Below are 20,647 nucleotides of genomic sequence, written 5' to 3'. Positions count from 1 at the left end.
TTGTATAACTTTCATCAAATAATATATAACACAAATAAAGTTATTTTAGGTCAAAGTTATGCAAAAAAGACCTTAAAAGTCAAAACTGGACTATTGGAATGAAACGGAAGGAGTATTAATTTACTTATATAGGTTACTTATATTTGCAAATAATTATTAAGCCATTCATTTTGTTGTTATACATATATCAAATTCAACTAAAATTTAAAATAAATTATACTAAGGACAACTTTAAGGGTTATAAATAGTGCACTTAAAAGTGTTGTATTTAGTAACCACCTCATGAAAGTCAATGTTTAACTTTCAGGTACAACCATTTCATGCACACTAATAACATCTTTAATAGTTGTCGTTAGTAAAACTCATAAAAAAGTATTCATGTTTGACTAAAATGTACTTCAAAAAGGAATATTTATTATAGATAATGCTAATTGCCATTGCCATATCCACTAGATGTGATAAGCTATGATGTCGTTTTGTGGACTTAGTACATACATAGATGTGATAAGCTATGATGTCGTTTTGTGGACTCAGTACATACATTTTACAGCTTCGGAGTGTAGTCTGAGTGCCTGACAATATTCAAGAGGAGTAGATCATTAGAACATGTGTTTTGCACTAAATTCAAAAACTAACATGAACTTCCTTCTTTGATATGCTATTACCATTCCTAACTGGTTTTTGTCTTCACATAATTATTTTCTTTAGTACTATTATATATATTAAGAATATTAAGTACATGATAATTTGTGTACTTTTATCTTTTGTGATGAATTTTATACGAAAATACTCTAATAGACAGAATATTTTTATGATTATTAAGTGGATGGATTTGATATACATGAAGTAATATATAAGTTATAGTTTATTTTCTAAAGTGAGTGTTACAAAAATAAAAGACAACTTCGAATGAGATATACAATTAGACAATACTAACAAAAACCCCACTATTTTATGTTAATAAGGATAAGGATCTTGCTCTGGATAAAGATACTTTGGATATAATTAGATAAAAAAATAAATAAATTTATAGAACATTTATTTTTATTTTAAAGTTAAATTAATAAATAATCAACTTTATAAAGCTTCTTCCACCTCCCCCCCTCTTTCTTCCTTCTCCTCTCTCATTTTCTTTCATAATTCTTCTCAAGTCTCTCACAGTCTCTATAATCATCACATCAAATCAAATATTACTTCAAATCTTAAAATCATATTTTCATTCATCTATTAAATTAAATTAAATCAAATATTATATAATTATCAAAATGAGATAGTATTCACAAATTAAGTAAATTAATTTGAAGACACAAAAAGAAGGATTGTGTTACTGTGTTATAATAATAATAATAATAATAATAATAATAATAATCATAAATTATTATTATTATAATTATGCGAACATTATGTGATGTTTGTGAAAGTGCTGCTGCCATCCTTTTTTGTGCCGCTGATGAAGCTTCTCTTTGCCGTGCTTGCGATGAAAAGGTTTTCAAATTTCACTTATTTTATTATTCTATAATTAAAATTAAATTAAATTAATGATTATATGATTAATAATTAATAATTGTTTGTGTATTGCTCTTGTGGATCTATTGTTTGATCCTGAATCTGTGAAATAAGATCATTCTGTATTCAGGTTAATATTGTTCAAACAGTAGTATTTATCTAACGTATAATAAGTTTATAAATTTTTTGTATTGTAGGATAGAAATAGTAATTAAAGTTTTATAAATGATAGTAAGGTTACCAAATACTATAAGGAGTGGGGGCCTTTGACCCCATTAGTGTAACCAAATACTATAAGGAATTGTTTGTGTGTGTGTGTGCGTGCTTGGGGGGCTTTGAAAGTATGAAAATGTCAATATCTATATAAGTTTGAACTTATCAACTTCGGATTATGAACTTCAATAAGCTATAATCCGAAGTTGATAAGCTCGTAAGCCGTTGAATATGGGCTTAGTGTCTTATTAAAATCTGCCATTAAATTAATGAAATTAGTGAATCTAAGCACCCCCCTTTAACTGCTTATTGCAGTTTTTAGGTAAATAACTAATGCCAAATGATATCATAAAACTGATTATCTGCTTATTTTAGAAGCAATACGCACTTTACAATAAGCGCGTTGCTACCTACTTATTTATTTCCTTATATATACGGAGTTTTTGGTTTTGATTTTTGTCAAGAAACGTCTTTGTTGTAAGTTTGTAACACAAATTTTCGTTTCATGTGTAATACGGAGCATTTGTTTTTGTTTGTGTGAACACGAAGGATCTTGCGAGTTTATGACTAGAAGGTTGTAAGAATTGTTTGATGAACTTCATTATTTAGCTAATAACTTGATTTATATTAGCTGAAGATAATTATTGGTAACATTAAAGAACTAATACATCGCTGTAAGTTATATACTCAGTATGATACCTTTTATTGATTTTGAAATGTAGTATTTTACAAGTTAGGTTAATTCTTTTGTCTTGGTTAGTTGGTTTGTTTTATGTCTCTTGATTTGCATGTGTTTGGGTTGCTTTTTTTGAATGATTTTCTTTAAGGGAATATGCAACAGCCACATCTTTGTATTTCGTCTCTTTATTGTACGGGTCCGCATTTTCAAGCACAATTTTGGCATCCAGATGTGTGAATTAGGACCATGCTCTTATTTGGCTAGTCATTATTTTAGTTATTTTATTACCTTTCCCTAATTGGTGTAAGTTGTTCAATTAATTATACTTTATATATTATTAGTCTCATGTGATTATGTTATGGAGTACATTTTGCATATGAATGTAGAAGTTAAATGATGGTGTAAATTTATTACTTTTAGATGAAGAAGGTGTGCTTATGCTACTAAATCTAGTAGTTTATCGATTGGCCCATAAACAAGTTTCATTCGAAATGACTTCGTATTGATATATATTTATGTAAAATGTTGGGCAGGTGCATATGTGTAATAAGCTTGCTAGTCGGCATGTACGAGTAGGGCTTGCTGATCCTAGTGATGTACCCCGTTGTGATATATGTGAAAATGCACCAGGTATTCTCCTTGTACATCTAATGGAGTACCCAAAGTTACTATCCTTTGTTCAGATTCTTAAAGGAGGCAATTTTGACCCACTTATGAATGGATCGATTCTATCTTTAATGGGTAAAAGGGTTAAATATTTTGGGCTGAAAGTCGTTCGAAGTGTATTTTTGATGCATAAAACATCGAAAATATTTTTGTTTAAAATGTTGGATCTGTATTGAAAGCTATAACTTCGGTAATAGCATTTGACGCATTAATCATTAATTAAAAAAATAGTAAATTGCCCTAAAGGTGCCCAACTTTACTACATATGTCAATCTTTTAAATCAGTTTTAAGGCATCAGAGTTCTTTTTACTGTAAAAAAAAGTTTTTTTAAACCTTTTGACCCATTATCTCTACTAGATAATAAAACGAATAATGTTTTGATTATATATCGTACGTATCTATGTGTAGCTTTCTTCTACTGTGGAATAGATGGAAGTTCTCTATGCTTACAATGCGACATGATTGTTCATGTTGGTGGTAAACGAACGCACGAAAGATTTCTTCTACTAAGGCAACGAGTCGAGGTTTCTGGTTTTGTACCACTTTCCCTTTCCTTGAAATTGTTGGCTTATACCATCTAAAAAAAAGTCAAAACATTGACTTACACAATGAGATTCTTTTGTAGTTTCCAGGGGATAGAAATGGTCATGAAGAAGAATTAGGGTCACAACCAGTTGAACCAGGTGAAGTAAGACGGGAGCCAAATAATCAGCCTAAGGTTACAACAAGAGACAATCATCATCATCGATTGTCTGCCATAGGGATGCTCGAAAACAATCATAATAATGATGCCAGAATGGAAAATAAGTTGTTTGATCTAAATGCTAGGCCTCAACGGATGCATGGTCAAACTTCGAACAACCAGGTACTATTTGTGCACGTGTTTTTGTTCCTTGTTCTTTAGTATTTTGTTTCTTAAAAGGAAATGTCTCATTTTAGAAGCAATCTAGCATTTGCATGATAAAAATGTGTTTTGTCAGATTTGATTATTATGATATTGTGTGGGTTGGATATGGGTTGAGGTGACAAGATGGACGGGTGTGAATAACTTGCATCAGGTTGAAACAAGTCATTTCTAGTGCGGGTTGAAATGTGCCGGGTCTAGTTTGGTTTACCTGCTTGCACTTTTTTGTCCTTTTTTACCGTGTCAGAAATTACTGCCCTAACCATGAAAATAATAATGGTGAAAAAGAATTGTCTTTTTTTATAAAACGGTTTGGAACTTGGGAGTTCGTATTTTTAAAGATAGACATATGGGCCAGAGCCACTTTCAACCCGTTATATTCATTTGACCCTTTAGCATATTCACTATGTTATCTGATTGACCTCTTTGCCTTGTTTGGAGTCTAACTAAGCCCAAATCAACCCATCAATATGTTATTGGGTCAAATTTACCATGTTTAAATAGATATCAAGATTTTGATTGTTAAACCAGTCGACATATTTCCGGGTTCAACTTTTTACAAGATCCCATATAGCCATATCCACTTTGGGAGTGTTGCAGTAGCATTTTTTTTTTTTTCCTTTTTCCTTTTCTGTTATCCATCTACGGGTCGGTTCTCTTTATTTAATACTCTATCAATGTATTGCCATTTCCACAAATTATATAATCAGAATCCAAGCGACTATTAAATTGCTTAACCGTATATATCTGGTTCTGGTTTCTTTCATCTAGCATTGTAATTTATGATGCTAACAATCTATGTTTAACTTGGAAAGTTTGTTTTCTTTTTAATTTTGAAGGAACAAGGAATGGATATTAGTGGTGGTACTAATAATGAGTGTGCTAGTGTGGTTCCTGATGGATCCTTCAAAAGGGAACCTGAGAAGTAACTGAGGTATAACCAATATTACCCATTTTGACACTATTGCAACTTTTATGGCACCGGGTGAAACGGATGGGTTGAGTTGACCCATACTACTTTGTGCTACTTTTGACTTGTTTCATTGCAAGCTATGACTTATGATTATTCTATTTTTACTTTTGCTATAACAATTTGTGCCCTTCTGTGTAAGATATAAACCAAAGCTGGCTCAACTCAGTCATAGCTAAAATGGGTTGAATAACCAACTTTCCCTCAAACTTTTAACTACTACTTGTTGTTAAAGTTAGCAATCTCTGATGTTATTTCTTATATTCGTGCAGTAACAAAATGGTCTTGGAGATTATGACATCAGTGCTGCTTTGTTCACCTTGTGACAAGAGGGACTCGAGTGTTTTGAAGGCAAATTGTTTACTGTTTGATGTGGTCGTCACCCTCACTTTCAATTGCAGCAAATGTTTACCGGATGATAGAATTCCTTCCTTACTGTTGGCGAAAATTCAAGATTGTTAGTAACCGAATCATGAATGTGTAACTGTTAATACACGCAATCTCTTTGAATCTCATTAAATTTTAGACTCTAATGCATTTCTTGTTGTGACCTTAATGTTACTTGTCATTACAAGTGAACTTGTAAACTTCTTTTTCATAATGATACTGTAGTATTCGCCGAAGGCTTAATGATTATACTTTGTAGAATAAGTTATAATTGCTAGATAAAGTTTTTCCGTCTTTGTGATCGTATAAGGCAAGTTGTGTAACATGTAACTTTTTAGTTCTAGCTAAAATAAGAACACTGCCTTCGGGGCATTTAGCTGAGAGGTTTGCACATGTGCAGGTGTTTGAAAACTTTGGCCCACGTTTGATCCTCGTGTGGTGCAAGTATTATTTCTACGTGCGACGAGTTGAATCGGCTTGGTGCTTGATCCTCAGGTTGGTCGGCATGCGGGCTCGATCATTGGGTGTTTGGTCGGCACATGTGCTCGATCCTTGATTGTCACGAGATTAATTCCGGGTATTGGTGGGTAATCAATTGATCGACAAACCACATGTGTAGGCACTCAGTTACCCGGTGTACCTCTCACGCGATGGTAAAATGCTGCCGGCATGGACCCGTCAAGGTTTCGGGAACATAAACCTATTGAAAATACGAACACTTTTTTATAATTCGTAGATTAAAGTCTTTTTCTTATGAACTTAATTTAAGTAGGATCTTCCCGATGATGATCATTAACACACACTATATAATTGTACAATTATGTAACCACCGCCACACAATTAGTAAATAACACCTATATGTAATTGTTGTATGTGTGTTCACGATATCGTTTTCGTTAGAAAAAAATCTTTTAAGTTTTAATATGATTTTTGCTATTTGAATATGGATGACTTCAACATGTTTAGCTTTCGTATCACATTTGTCTTGTTGCGTTTTTATATATAGTTTCTAGCGTTTAATTTTTTTGATTCGTCACATATAAATATAATTTAGATTTAGATTCAACAATTTAAATTCAAAATGAGTGGAAATGTCACTTATAATCATTGTTATTTTTATCTTAAAATAGATAAGATCGATATCAAATAGAACAAATCGAAAATCCACATTTACTATAAACTTGATCTAATTATTACATCGTCTATACAACCTTATAAATTTAAAAGACCGAATTTCATAAATAGTCATTGTTATTGTAATATACATTAAAGTTACAAAATTGTTCATAAAAATTTTGTTCACTTTTTCAGTCCAAAAAGATTAGGATGTACTTTAAATAATTTCATTCACTATCTAAAATGACTAAATTATCTTTAAATTCTTTAATATGTGTAGAAAATATTTTTATTGGTGTATGAGTTGCTTTTCTATTAAAATCCTTTTATATATAAAAAAAATCATAATTTTATCAAATTTTTGTTCAAATATTGAATATTAGCCTAACTATAATTTTTAAATTATTGATTTGTTGATAATAAACCACTCATTTGAATTTTTAATATAGAGTAATTAATTTGAATTTCAGTCATTAATTTAGAAGAAACTAAAGTACATCTCTTATACATAAAAATAAACAAACTTAATAATTTATATTTTCTATACATACATATATAAAAATAAATTATTTAATAATTAATTTTGCCAAGCCTGGGTGGCCACCCATGAAATCTCCCCTGTTTCCAGTAATGGTGCAGGTTCGATCCTCGTGGGGGAGAGTTTTCCCTGATTTAATTTTCAATAGCTTTGAGAGTGAAATAGATCTCAGAGCCCTCTTGTGAGATTCGATCCTGAGTTTCTCCTCGACGCGTGCGTGTGTTTTACCAACTAACCAAGCCGTTCAAAAAAAAAAAAAACAAAATTAAAATAAAATAAAATTGTACTGAGTAAAAGATTCTGAAAAGTAAAATATTAGACAGAATTTTTTGGAGCTAAACAATGTGAATTTAGAAATAGTTAAGGGACTAATTTTACAATTCACTTTTTGCCGTTGCTTTTCACGAACCACATGACATTTTCGATACCACTGATTTATTTCTAGAAAAAAAAAAAAAAAACTATAAAAATTAGGGTTAGGGTTTACGAGATTTTAGATATGGAAGTTGAAGAAGAAGCCACCACAAACCACCTCGAAGGTTCATTGGCATCACAAACAACAACCGTAATCAATCAGAGCAGTATTACTACTAGTAATGATATAGATATACCGTCTGAAAACGGACTAACAAATTTAACATCTGGATCGAACAAACTGGACGATTCGGAACCGGTTGTTGCCACTGCGTCGGTGGTGGAAGAAACTACGGCGGAAGAGACGATTGTTCGTTCCCGGATTTCGGAGTCGGTTGCTACGTTAGGCGGTGGCATTGACGCATCTAGTGATGACGTGGCAGCGGTGGTTTGTGGTGTTAGCGAAAATGTAAAAGATGACGTGGCAACGGAGGAGTTTGGTGGTGGTAGTGAGTTGATGTGTACGGTCAATGTTGACAGAGGTGAGGAAGATGCTACTGCTGCGATTGACTGCAAAAACGATACTGATGTCGGTGAAAATAAGAGTGGGGACAACATGGTTGAAAATATTGCTAATGATGGTGATGACAAGATGTTGAGACAGGAGGAAGAAACCACAATCTTGAAAGGCGATGATAGCGAAAATGTTGAAGTTATAAGTTTTGATGTTAAGGACGATAGTGGGGATGTTAAGGTAGAAAATATTGATAATGATGGTGATGAGAAGGAAACGATGGAACGCGTGGAAGAGACCGTGGTTTTGAAAGACGACGATGTTGAGCATACGGTAGGTTTTGATGTTAAGAATGATGGTGAAGATGTTAAGGTCGAAAACATTGATAATGTTGGCGGTGAAAATCTTGAAGCAATGACTGAAGAATGCATTGTAGAAGAAGCTGTGAAGGAAGAAGAAATGGTTGAAAGTGACAAAATAACTGATGAGAAAGAATCATTGGATGCAGAAATGGAGGCTGAGAAATCGTTAGACGTTGAAATGGAGACTGAGAAAACGTTAGGTGTTGAAAAGCAGTGTGAAAAATCGGTAGATGCTGATATGGAGACCGAGGAAGAGGAAAACGTGGGAGATGAAGAGAAAATTCAAGAAGATGAAGAAGAAGAGGAGGAAGAAATGGTGTCGGAACCGGAATCATCTCAGAAAGGTAGTAATGAAGGAAAACGGAAAAGAGGGAAGATTACAAAAGCTGTCTCAAAGGTTTCTACTACTCCGAGGAAGACAATTGAAGAGGATGTTTGTTTCATTTGCTTTGATGGTGGAGACCTTGTGTTATGTGATCGACGGTGAGTGTGTTAATTGATGATACATTTGGTTTGTAGCCTTTCTTTGATCTGATCAGATTGAATTGTTGTGGAATTTTGTATGCAGGAATTGCCCTAAAGCTTATCATCCTTCGTGTGTTAATCGGGATGAAGCCTTTTTTCAATCTAAGGGTCGTTGGAGTTGCGGTGAGTGGGTTCTCTATATTGCAGTATATGTAACTTTATTGTAGAAATCTTGGTTCTCCTATGCTCATACTTGTGCTATAGCTTAGTATATATATAGATCTTACTTTAATATATCAAACTTTTCAAGATTTTAATTGTATTAATCAAAGTACTAAACATAGATGCAGATAATAATGGTTCTTTTTTGTTTATTTGAGTTTTGGACAGTGTATTCTATGACCCCTTTGTATCATATTCATTTTACTTTAGCGAATACAAACCTTTTGTCCTTTCCAAGTGTTCATCATGTATAGAAAGAACACAACTGTTGCAAAAACAGGGCTTTCAGTAGTAGGTGGCACCTCCTCTTAGTTTTGAGTAAGCGGAACTTTTCTGTTTCTCAACTTCTTTTGGGCAACATGTCTTTGATTTGCTCCATCAAGCGAGCTTTCTCATCATTGCATATCCTATTTTTAGTGTTTAATGTGTTATTATAGTTATTGCTCGCATCTCTAACTTACTGTTCATGTACACTTTTTGTAAATAATTTGACTGTGCATCTTAAGTATCTTTACCTTGGATTTCAGGTTGGCATTTGTGTAGTATCTGTGAGAAAAAAGCAGAGTACATGTGCTATACTTGCACTTATTCTTTGTGCAAGGCGTGCACTAAAACCTCTGTCATATTATGTGTTAGAGAGAAAGAGAAGAAAGGCTTATGTGAGGCATGCATGAAAACCGTGATGTTAATTGAAAAACAGGAAGATCAGGTATGTTAGATTTGTAAGTATTTTTTCCGTGTGTTTAGTTGTCGATTTAATTATCGAGCAGAATGTGCAACTTTTCTGCTTAGAGGAAAATCTGATCTGCCAATTCATAACTGCATACTATTACTTTTTTTTTTTTTTTTTTTTTTTTTTTTTGTAGGGAAATGTAAACTTTGATGACAAAGATAGCTGGGAGCATTTGTTCAAGGATTATTGGATAGAAACGAAAGCGAAGCACAATTTGTCTTTGGATGAACTTGCCCAAGCTAAGAACCCTTGTAAGGGATCTGGAAAACATGAATCTTCAAATGCTTGTTCTGATGTTAAAGATGACGTGGGGTCCAGTCCAGACCTTCCTCCTGAGACTGTAAAACCTAGAAAGAGCAAACGAAATGCAAAGAAGCAAAAGTTGGCTGCTAAGGAAGATACAGTTGACTCTGATACACCCGATAACCCTGAATGGGTATCAAAAGATCTTTTGGAATTCATAATGCACGTGAGAAATGGTGACAGTTCTGTTATAACTTATTATGAAGTGCAGGACCTCTTACTTGAATACATTAAAACAAACAAACTTCGTGACCCTAATCGTAAGAGTCAAATCATTTGTGATGTTAGACTCGAAAACCTTTTTGGTAAACCACGTGTGGCGCATATTGAAATGTTAAAGCTTCTTGAGTCTCACTTTCTTACGAAAGATGATTCTCAGATAGAGGATGTTCAGGGTGCGGTTGTTGATACTGAAGTTAGTCAAGTTGATGACAAAGACAAGAAACGTAGAGGGCGCAAGAAAAGTGATAAACGAACACCACAATTCAACCTTGAGGATTATGCTGCAATCGATAATCACAACATAAACTTGATTTATCTGCGTCGAAAGTTGGTGGAGGACTTGCTTGATGATATGGAAAGCTTTCATGAAAAGATTGTTGGAACTTTTGTTAGGATTAGAATCTCTGGATCTAATCAGAAGCAGGACATATATAGGCTGGTGCAGGTTATAGGTATCATGTTATGTACTCTGTGTTTTGTTCTTTGACTTGGTTCCTGCTTTGTACTTAATTCCAACCTGCAAATGGTGGAACATCAAGAAAGTCCAATATGAATTGTTTTCGTGTCCATTATAATTATGTTAACAGATAATATGGTTAAGCTTGTCAAATGACTTTTGTGTGTAGGTACTAGTGAAGCAGCACAATATACACTTGGCAAAAGGAAGACTTGCACCATGGTTGAGATCTTAAATCTTGACAAAACTGAGACTATATCCATTGATAGCATTTCGAATCAGGAGTTTATGGAGGTTTGTTAAATCTAAACCATTGTTGATTCCTATCTTTTTAATTGTGCTTTTGGCCTTTTACTGCTGCATCTTTTCATAGTCTCAGTCAAAACATGAATGGATTACTAATTCTCGAGTAATGGCTTGTATCGAGCCTCTTTTGGCAACAATAAGCGATAATGTTAAGTTATTTCTCATGAACGAGTTAGAGCATGGTACAAGTAATTGTTTTGAGCTCATGTTGACATGAATCTTGGAGAATACGAAATGTCACTACAAACAACTTCAAGCATATGTCATCATGTTGGCTCACTGTTTAACTCAAGTGTTTGTTGCACGACTAGGTTACAGAAGATCATAGCTACTATTATGTCAATCCAATGCTTATGTTTTATCTTCTTCTTATGATTGTGTTATGTTGACATGAATTTTAAAGATGTTGAACTATGTGTTTGTGCTATGGTAGGATGAATGCAAGCGTCTGCGGCAGAGTATAAAGTGTGGCCTTATACCTAGATTGACTGTGGTATGTTCTACAACAGTATTCGTATGTATTGATTCAAAGAACCCTTTCATTCTCTTATTATAATTGTTGCTTGTAGGGAGACATTTTGGACAAAGCCACGGAACTTCAGCCGGCAAGAGTCAATGACGTAAGTTATATATAATGCAAATTATATGTGACATAGCTGCTAATGCAAATTATATGTTGCCAACTTTCTGAAATGTATAACTTATAATACTAACATAATGTACAAGAATAAATCACTTTTGGTGGTCCTACATAAAAATTTGCTATGCGATAAACAATTATTAAACTTGCTCTGCTAGATGATCCTCTATGTTGATTTCCTTTACTTTATGTTTCATATTATTTTATGTATGTAGATGAACTTATTTATACATATGTTTCGTTTTAACTTTTTCTATAGAGGAAAAAATAGGGATTGTAGATAATGGGCTGAAGTGGATGATGTCAGGGCATAGTCAATTGTATGCTTTTATAGGATGTGGTGAAATGTGTCACGTAAATTGAACTTGTTAGGGTTGTTATCTTCTATTGTCGATATCAAATTACTTTTAACCAGTATATCAAACTCTGTTATAAAAGCTATTATTCTTCAGCAAAAATAATATTTTATCACTATTACTGCCTCTTGGACAGCCTTGGAGTCGACATATGCTATATACATCCTAAATGATTAGTCGAACCTTTCAGGAATTTAGCTCCAATGTTATAATGAAAGGAATATAAACTTGTGTGTATCAACTTTTAATTTCTCTTTCAATGTTTATTAAGAACAACAATTAAGATGACGATGATGATGAAATAGGATGTAAGAGATGGATATTTTTGTCATGGGTGAACTGGGAGATTTAAATGTGGTGGAACGTGTTGGGGTGGGCTGGGTTACTACCTAAGAATAGATTTATAAATTGTAGTAAAGTCTTAATCTTTGAAGATGATAATAACTTGTGTTCATTGAGAATCTTGACCAATGGTTGTAATATACTTCCTATGTCATTCAACCGTTTCACTTCTTCGTTTATGTTTCTTAACCTTTTATAGCCCATAGTTCTTTAACGCTTAAAATTTGTTTATAAGGGCTAATTTTTGGTATCTCTATCCCCTGTATGATGGTGCAGTGGCTTGAAACAGAGACTTTGCGGCTTAGTCATCTTCGTGACCGAGCAAGTGATTTAGGGCGTAAGAAAGAATATCCTTTGTTATTGAAACTTTTCTTATTATATATACTTCCGGGCTAGTTTCAAGGTGTTCTGAATTTTCAGAAATCAGAACAGCCTTTTCATTTACCTTCATTTTGATCGCTCACAAGTAGTTCAATACAACACCGTAGGTGAATGGCTTTTTTTTGTCACAGTACTATGGTGGGATATATAACTAGAAGTTAAAATGCTACATCTAATTAAAAAAAAAAAAGAAGTTAAAAGTTGACTTTACTCCCAGTTAGACAGCTAGAACTGTCTTTCCAAATCTTGTACTGTAACAAGTAATTTGCTTTGTTAGTTGTTATCCTTGACTTGCAATACGCTCAGAGAATGTGTACAGAAATTGGATGTTTTAAAGACTCCCGAGGAACGTGCCCGGAGGCTAGAAGAATATCCAGTAATACACGATGATCCTACCATGGATCCAGAATATGGATCCGAAGATGATACTGATATAGATGATAAGAAACAAGGTATTTTCTCGTTCAATTTTTTTAAGTTCTAATCTATAGTTACTGAATACTACATTTGTTCCTTTTAGTAACTATCAACCACTACTACATGACCTGTGTTTGACACATTTGATATCTAACAACTGTTGTTGTAATGTATATAGAGTTATACACAAGATCGGACAGTTTCAGATTCAACAATAGAGGAAGGGGTCAGATTTCTCCAAGAGGAGATTACGCTTCCAATTCCAAAGAATCTCGGAGTGGTACCCCTCGAAGTACGCCAGCCAAAAATTATGAATTCAGCCGGAACTTGTCAAATAAAAGTTTCTCCCCCAAACAAGGAGATGCAAAAACTTCAAATTTTGAGATGCATACTGAAAACTCACAAGGACGGGACCCATTTGTGCAACAGCCAATCATATTAGAGAAGGTAAACGTTGCTTCACCAAGAGAAAGAGAAACCACCGTTGCAGCAGCAGTATCTACTCCTAAAGTAAATGAAAGTGAGAAAATGTGGCACTATAAAGATCCATCTGAAAAAATTCAAGGCCCATTTTCAATGGTGCAGCTGCGTAAGTGGAGTAAAAATGGGTACTTTCCAGATGGTTTAAAAATATGGAGAAAAAGTGACAAAGAAGATGATGGTATTCTTTTAAGTGATGCATTGGAGGGTAAGTTTACAGCTGTTCAACCTAAAACAGTTAGTCCACGTGATCATAGGATTTCTAGTATGAATCCAGCTCCTTATAGCAGGCGTGATATTGCAAATCCTCCTTCTGCACCAAACAAAGCTGCCGTGGGCTGGACCGGAGGACAAACGGGCCAACATACAGGCCCAAATTCATACCCTAGTGGAAAAGATGTGGTGCAATCACCAACACCAAATATTGCCCATTTGGTTCCATGTGGAAACAATGATGGTAATTCTTCTGCTACAGTTTCAGTTCCGGTTGCACCACAAAAAGTTGACCCGGGTAGTCAAAATTTCGTCCAATCTTCTCAATTAGGTCAACAGGTTGCACAACCCAACAATAGTATGATGCCTCAGATGGTTCAGTCCACGAGCGGTCAAATTCCTCAAGGTTGGACTAGTGGTCCTCCACAAAATATACAACCGAACCCGTCTATGAATATGGCGGGACCTGAAGCATTACAACAGTATAACCAATGGAGCGGTGGTGTTCCAAATATGATTCAGAATCCTAATAATCCTGTTGGGAACTATATGCCAACACCCCAACAACCATGGGGACAGTTTCCGTTTCCTGTCAACCAACCTAATATGCAGCAGCAGCTTCCACAACAAAATGTAAATTGGGCAGCGATGGCTGTGAATCCAAACATGGGATGGGTTGGACCGAACCCTGGAAATCAGATGAGTTGGGGGCCCATGATTCAAGGCCCACAAGTAACTGGGACTGTCGATCCCAATTGGGTTATGCAAGCAGCTGGTAATGCTCAAGCAGGTTGGGTTCCTCAACCACAAGTTCAAGGAGTTGTTCCCACTCAAAGTTGGGTTTCTACCCCAATGCAAGGGCCTATAGTCGGTGTAAATGGGAACCCTGGTTGGGTTGGGAATCAAGTAGCTGCTACCAATGCTGGTTGGGTTGCACCACCCGTGAACCAAGGACCTGTGAATATGAATGCTGGGTGGGTTGGTGGACCTGGGAATCAAGGTGCGCCTATTGCAAACCAGGGTTGGATCCCACCCACCGGAAATCAAGTACAACCACAACAAGCCCCACCACAAGCACCACAGGCCCCACAAGCTCCTCAGATGTCTCAACCGCCACAAGTATCACAACCACCACCACCACCACCACCTGGAACCGCCAACCAAAATCGGGGTTCCACCAATCATGGAGGAAAATGGGGTGGAAACGAGAATAGAGGTGATTTTTCGGGACAAAGGAGGAACAGAGGAGATTCTGGCTTCCGTGGTAAAAGATGAACTTGAAGGATACGCAACGAAGATGGTGGGTTGTTTTGTGGAGACGACTCTGGGTAGATCTTCTGGCTAGGTAGAATCAGTGAATCACAATTTCCTCCTGCATCTATTTTTGATATTCCAGAGTGTTTTTGTACAGCAATTTTTGGGTTAGATACTTTTGGGATTTATTGTATTAATAGCGCTATAAGAACCTACCTTACGCCCTCACATCAGTTGCTACAGTTGTTTCTTTTGGTTACAACAATTATGGTAGTTTGTTTTTTACACAGTGAAACCATAGTTTACAACTATGCAGCTTTTGGACATACATCTAGTAATGCTTACCTGCATTGCATATTTGCATTTAACTTTTAAATTGAGTTTGTTTGATTGATGAGATCACACTTCTTGCAATCGTGAGTCTGCTCCAACTGATTGACTTTATTAGGCTTGTATAAAGAGTACTTTAATTGAATCACATAACTCTATCCATATGTCTTCTACAAATATCTGGAAAAAACCTTTTTCTGGACATCTGTAGATATATACTTGCTGTACGAGTCATAATTTTTTCATGGATGATTTTTTCATGGATGATGTTAATTGATCGACAGTTGGAGGCATCTTTTATTTATTGTTTTTTTTGGTAACTAGAGCCTCCACACTACCACATCCGACATATATATGATATAACTTAAACAACTACAATAAACTCATCCACTCATTTCTTTCAAGGGGTGTAACACTTCTCAGTTTGAGCTTAATTTAGCTTAATATTTATCCGATATACCATGTTCATATAGTGGTGCGATGTTCTCCGTGAATTCACGTTATTGTTAACCATGAAAATCATCGAAAATGCCAACGGTTGGTTAATTGGACTCTTAAAAAAATGGAATGAAAAAGGAAGTAGAAAATGGGTTGTAAAGTAAAGGAAGAAATTTTTTTCATAAAAAAAGATAAGAAAAATGAAATACCCCTAAAATTGTAGGTATTTTCGAATTTTGCCATCGTGAACTGTGTCCATCTCATCATAATAATTAGTATATATAGATAACAATTAGGGTTTAACTAATATTTATCCGTTTTGTTAAGCTTTATATCATTGTAGAAAAATATCATATATAGCTTTGCATATTTTTTTTTTTTGAAAATGATATTGGGGTTACTGACGTGATTGACCGGGGACCATCAAAGGAGTTTCCACAACTCAATCATATTCGTTTTACATGTCAATGATGATCCACCGAACAACTTCTATAAGAAAGGTTGTGCGTGTAGTCACCCTTGGAAAAAACCCCTTAAACAACTGTCATAGGACAAGCTGATGCCTTCAGAGGAGTTCATAACCAACTGCAAAGCAAATTGCATTATGAAATCTCTAGGTGAGACTCGAACTCGGGACTTAACGAACACCGAGAAGGGTAATAACCACTCTACTAAATGAAGATGGTTTTTATAGTTCTGCATCATCTATGTAGGGTAGAAGAGACATTAAAAGATCAATAATCCTCAGAGTAACGGACGAGTGGAAATACGACATTAACGAATAATGAGATTATCATTTAATAGTTTAGGTTGAATACGCTTATCTAATTTTTTCTTTATTTTATTACAAAAAAATATAGTATTTAGATTAGATTCTTATATTTCTATACTATTTCATTTACTTTTTGTTTTTATTATTATTTTATATTTATATTTATATTTTACTTTATACTCCATCCGTTCTAAAATAAATGTTTACCTTACCATTTATAAATGTCTCAAAATAATTGTCCACTTTTAAAAATAATCAATAAATATCATTAAACTCTAAAATTTACTCTCATTTATTAATCTTAATCATTCATATTTTAAATAAATTCGGTAAAACTTAAACTTACCTTAATTATATGGACAAAATTAACATTTATCATCTATTCTATTCTATCTAATAAATGGGAGTTTTTGGTGAGGTAATCACATGCTTCCATATGTTGTAATATTTGCTATAAGAGTTGTAACATTCTAATTTGATGATGTCATAATCTTTAATTTAATTTATTTTTATATTTATATTATATAATGAATAATGACAATACATTGAGAATATATATTTGACAAGTCTCCACAATGTTCAACATCTTGAGGCTACACAACTTTTTTATATAGTTGTTTAAAAAAAATTTCTCAATATCCTTGAATGTATTTTTACTACTGCATGACACTAATATTATAAACATTTTATATTAAATTAAATATATTATATTATGAATATTTAATTTCAATTAATTTAACTAAATACGAAGTAATAAATATTAGTTAACGGGTCAATGATACTAATATTATAATGTATAACTCTTCGTCAAACCCGTAAATTCACGGGTCAATGAACTAGTTAATATCTTAAATTCAATGAAAATAATTCTCAGACACTCTTTTTGGGACTTGGGACGACTACTAAAAACTACTAATATTATATATTTATAAATTATTAATGTACTGAATAAACATTATAGTAGCCGTTAATATAATTCAATACCCTAATCCTCTTATGCGACTTTTTTTTGAAAAAAAAAAACCCTAAAAAGTCGTTTCCAGCGTAACCTCAGCAAATCACACCGGCCTCTTTTCATTACAGCGACGAATGAACAGCTGATCAGGTAAGTTAACCTTACTATTACAATTTCAACATATTCTTAGCCTGTATATGTTGATTTCTTGCATATAATAAATTTTGCAATAAGAGCTTTACGATCTTTGGTCTCAAGTTTGTAATTTTAGGGTTGTAAAAATGTTGTACGACTCAGCCCATTCCGCATGAAACCCATTGTTTTCTGCCAATTTTTCTCCTTTATGTGCAGTTTTTGTGAATTGAATTAATCATTCGTTCAGAGTGTTAAAATTATAAGCAGGGAGACCAAAAATAACTATACTTAAATGTGAGATGTTATATATTAATAATCAATGTAAAAATATTAGAAGGTGAAATTAGTTTGTCATTCATCCTATTTATATACACGTCACAGCAAAAGAATAAATTGAGCTTGAATTAGTTTTCAAGTCAGATTATATACATTAATTGACTACTATCTCAATTATTTTCCCTCTATAGAACAATGTAGCAGAATAGCAGATTCTTACTTATATTTCGATGAATCTGTCAAATATAAATTCTATGTTACTTATTAGAATACAATCAGGTTTCTATCAATGAATAACACCAATAATCATCCTGCCTTAACCATGAGCAACATACGTAATCACGTCCCCATCACCCTTGAAATGAAAAAAGGACAATACTCATCATGGGCCGAATTGTTCAAGATTCATTGTAGGGCACACCAAGTTCTTGATCACATCATCACCTCTCCCACTAAACCCACCACACCTAAAACCATTGATACTGAACTTTGGTCCCGTCTAGATGCCATCGTCCTTCAATGGATCTTCGGGACTATTTCCATTGACCTCCTTCACATCATACTTAAACCGGACACCACCGCCAAATACGCTTGGGAAGCCTTAGCTAACATTTTTCAAGATAATAAAAATTCACGCCCTGACAACCGGTTTTCGGAAACAAGATTGGATAATGTCTCGCACATGTCATGTTACTGTAAAGAGATCAAGATGCTAGGTGACCAACTTGCCAAGGTTGCCTCTATATTTCTTATTACTATTTGTGTATAGATGAATTGATTTATACATATGTTCTGTTTAACTTTTTGGGAATATATACGTCCTTCATGATTAATCAAATCTTATATTACAGGAAATCCAGTCCCAATGTTGTAGTGGCAAAAACAAAAATTGTGAATTTAGCCGAAACTTATCAAATGAAGGTTTCTGCACCAAGCCAGAAGATGCAACTACTTCAAGTTTCGAGATGCCGAATCCACGGGATCAAGGACGGCCCACATTTGTGCAACAACCGATCAAGTTAGAGAAGCTAAATGTTGCTTCACCAACAGAAACACAAACCAACGTCGCAACAGTATCCAGTCCTAAAGTAAATGAAAAGGAGAAAATGTGGCACTATAAAGATTTATCTGATAAAATTCAAGGCCCATTTTCAATGGCGCAGCTCCGTGAGTGGTACAAAAATGGCTACTTTCCCGTCGGTATAAAAATATGGCGAAATGGTGACAAAGAAGATGATGCTATTCTTTTAAGGGATGCATTAAAAGGCAAGTTTACTGTTGTTGAATCGAGAACTGTTAGTCAAGATGGACTAAAGCTAACCCGTGATTCTAATAAGATTTCTAGTATGAATCCTGCTCCTAATAGAAGGCGTGATATTGCAAATCTTCATCCTCCTCCTACACCAAAAAAGGCTGATGTGGGCTTGGCTGGAGGACAAATGGGCCCGAGTTCACACCCTAGTGGAAAGGATGGGGTGCAATCAGCAACACCAAATAGTGTCCATTTGGTTGCATCTGGAAACCAAGAGGGATATACTGCAGGATCTGGCTGTGTTAGACTACACCCTAAAAGATCGATGATCCTCATTTCAAATGGACGAGTAGAAATCTTTCATTCACTGGGGGCCCAACATTGAGTAGCTTTAAAAACTTTTTTTTTTTCCCGGTATTTTCTAGTTTGAAAGATCGCAATTCTTGTGTTTACTTCGGTAGCTATAAGATTTTAATATCCCAAGTTGTTCAAAGATACAAACTTGTTGCTTTTTTTACTGTTCATTTCGGAGTGGTCTTCACCTTCCTTAAATACTCAAAACACACAACATACTCCTCCTACTGGGGTAGTGGGGTGTTGTTCATAAGCTCATTAATTGGCTGCTTCGTTCAAGTTTAAGTGGGAATGAACATTCATTATGTATATATGTGAGTTTTATGTTGACTAAATGAGAAATATTCTGAAAAACTACAGTTGGGTGTATATTTTCAGTTGCAGGTGAAAAGAAATGTAAAATGGAGGAGATCAGTACTATGTTTGTACTTTTTTTAAGTCCCTCATTTAAAGATTAAACATAACCTTCAACATTTAAAACTTATCACTTCAACACTTCTTTCGCAAAATTATTAATAGATATATTTTGAAGAAAAAACAATAATAATAACGTGAAGAGTAGAAGACGTCGTGCGTGGTTTTCTTGGACCACAGCAATTAGAAAACGCGCTTACGGGGATGGATCTTGTGATTATTCCAGCTGGCGTTCATCGAAAACCTGGAATGTCACGGGATGATCTTTTTAATATCAATGCAGGAATCGTTAAAACCTTATCTGAAGCAATCGCAAAGTGTTGCCCAAAGGCTATTGTTAATGTTATTAGTAATCCTGTTAATTCTACCGTTCCAATTGCTGCAGAGGTTTTTAAGAAGGCAGGTATGTATGATCCGAGGAGACTTTTAGGAGTTACGATGCTGGATGTTGTCAGAGCCAACACTTTTGTGGTATACAATTACATTATTCGTGTTCCATGCCTGAAATTTTATTATCGAGTCGACAGCAAGCGTCGATTTATTGACGACTTGACTGACCCTTAGAGCCTAAAGTAAATTTCAGGCAGGATTTAAAACCCATGAAAATTTGATTTTACCATTTTCATGGCGTCTCAATTTTATTTTATTTTTTTAAATTTTTTTACCTATTTATTGGCCGGAGGTCCACTCGGAAGCAATCTCTCTATCCGTCGAATAGGG

The 20,647-nt window shown here is 34.5% G+C and overlaps 3 protein-coding genes across 3 annotated transcripts; all 3 read left to right on the top strand.

Annotated features, from left to right (window-relative positions):
* Positions 1 to 1,160: 1,160 nt before the first annotated feature.
* LOC139852391 (B-box zinc finger protein 18-like) lies at positions 1,161 to 5,569 on the top strand. Its single transcript, XM_071841676.1, has 6 exons — positions 1,161 to 1,485; positions 2,932 to 3,028; positions 3,474 to 3,589; positions 3,691 to 3,930; positions 4,809 to 4,903; positions 5,212 to 5,569. Exons 1-5 carry the CDS (start codon positions 1,393 to 1,395, stop codon positions 4,896 to 4,898), a joined length of 636 nt encoding a protein of 211 aa, XP_071697777.1. The 5' UTR covers positions 1,161 to 1,392; the 3' UTR covers positions 4,899 to 4,903; positions 5,212 to 5,569.
* A 1,868-nt stretch (positions 5,570 to 7,437) lies between these two features.
* On the top strand, positions 7,438 to 15,382 carry LOC139852388 (uncharacterized). Its single transcript, XM_071841674.1, has 10 exons — positions 7,438 to 8,693; positions 8,779 to 8,858; positions 9,425 to 9,606; positions 9,764 to 10,607; positions 10,782 to 10,906; positions 11,352 to 11,411; positions 11,488 to 11,538; positions 12,533 to 12,603; positions 12,938 to 13,089; positions 13,233 to 15,382. Exons 1-10 carry the CDS (start codon positions 7,480 to 7,482, stop codon positions 15,020 to 15,022), a joined length of 4,569 nt encoding a protein of 1,522 aa, XP_071697775.1. The 5' UTR covers positions 7,438 to 7,479; the 3' UTR covers positions 15,023 to 15,382.
* A 2,719-nt stretch (positions 15,383 to 18,101) lies between these two features.
* LOC139852390 (uncharacterized) lies at positions 18,102 to 19,611 on the top strand. The gene is made up of 2 exons (XM_071841675.1): positions 18,102 to 18,640; positions 18,759 to 19,611. Exons 1-2 carry the CDS (start codon positions 18,197 to 18,199, stop codon positions 19,542 to 19,544), a joined length of 1,230 nt encoding a protein of 409 aa, XP_071697776.1. The 5' UTR covers positions 18,102 to 18,196; the 3' UTR covers positions 19,545 to 19,611.
* The last annotated feature ends 1,036 nt before the right edge of the window (positions 19,612 to 20,647 follow it).

Source organism: Rutidosis leptorrhynchoides, chromosome 6 (genome assembly GCF_046630445.1).
Source record: "Rutidosis leptorrhynchoides isolate AG116_Rl617_1_P2 chromosome 6, CSIRO_AGI_Rlap_v1, whole genome shotgun sequence".
NCBI classification, from domain to species: domain Eukaryota; kingdom Viridiplantae; phylum Streptophyta; class Magnoliopsida; order Asterales; family Asteraceae; genus Rutidosis; species Rutidosis leptorrhynchoides.
The sequence above is the reverse complement of the archived record's forward strand: the minus strand, read 5'-3'. Positions and strand labels throughout refer to the sequence as shown.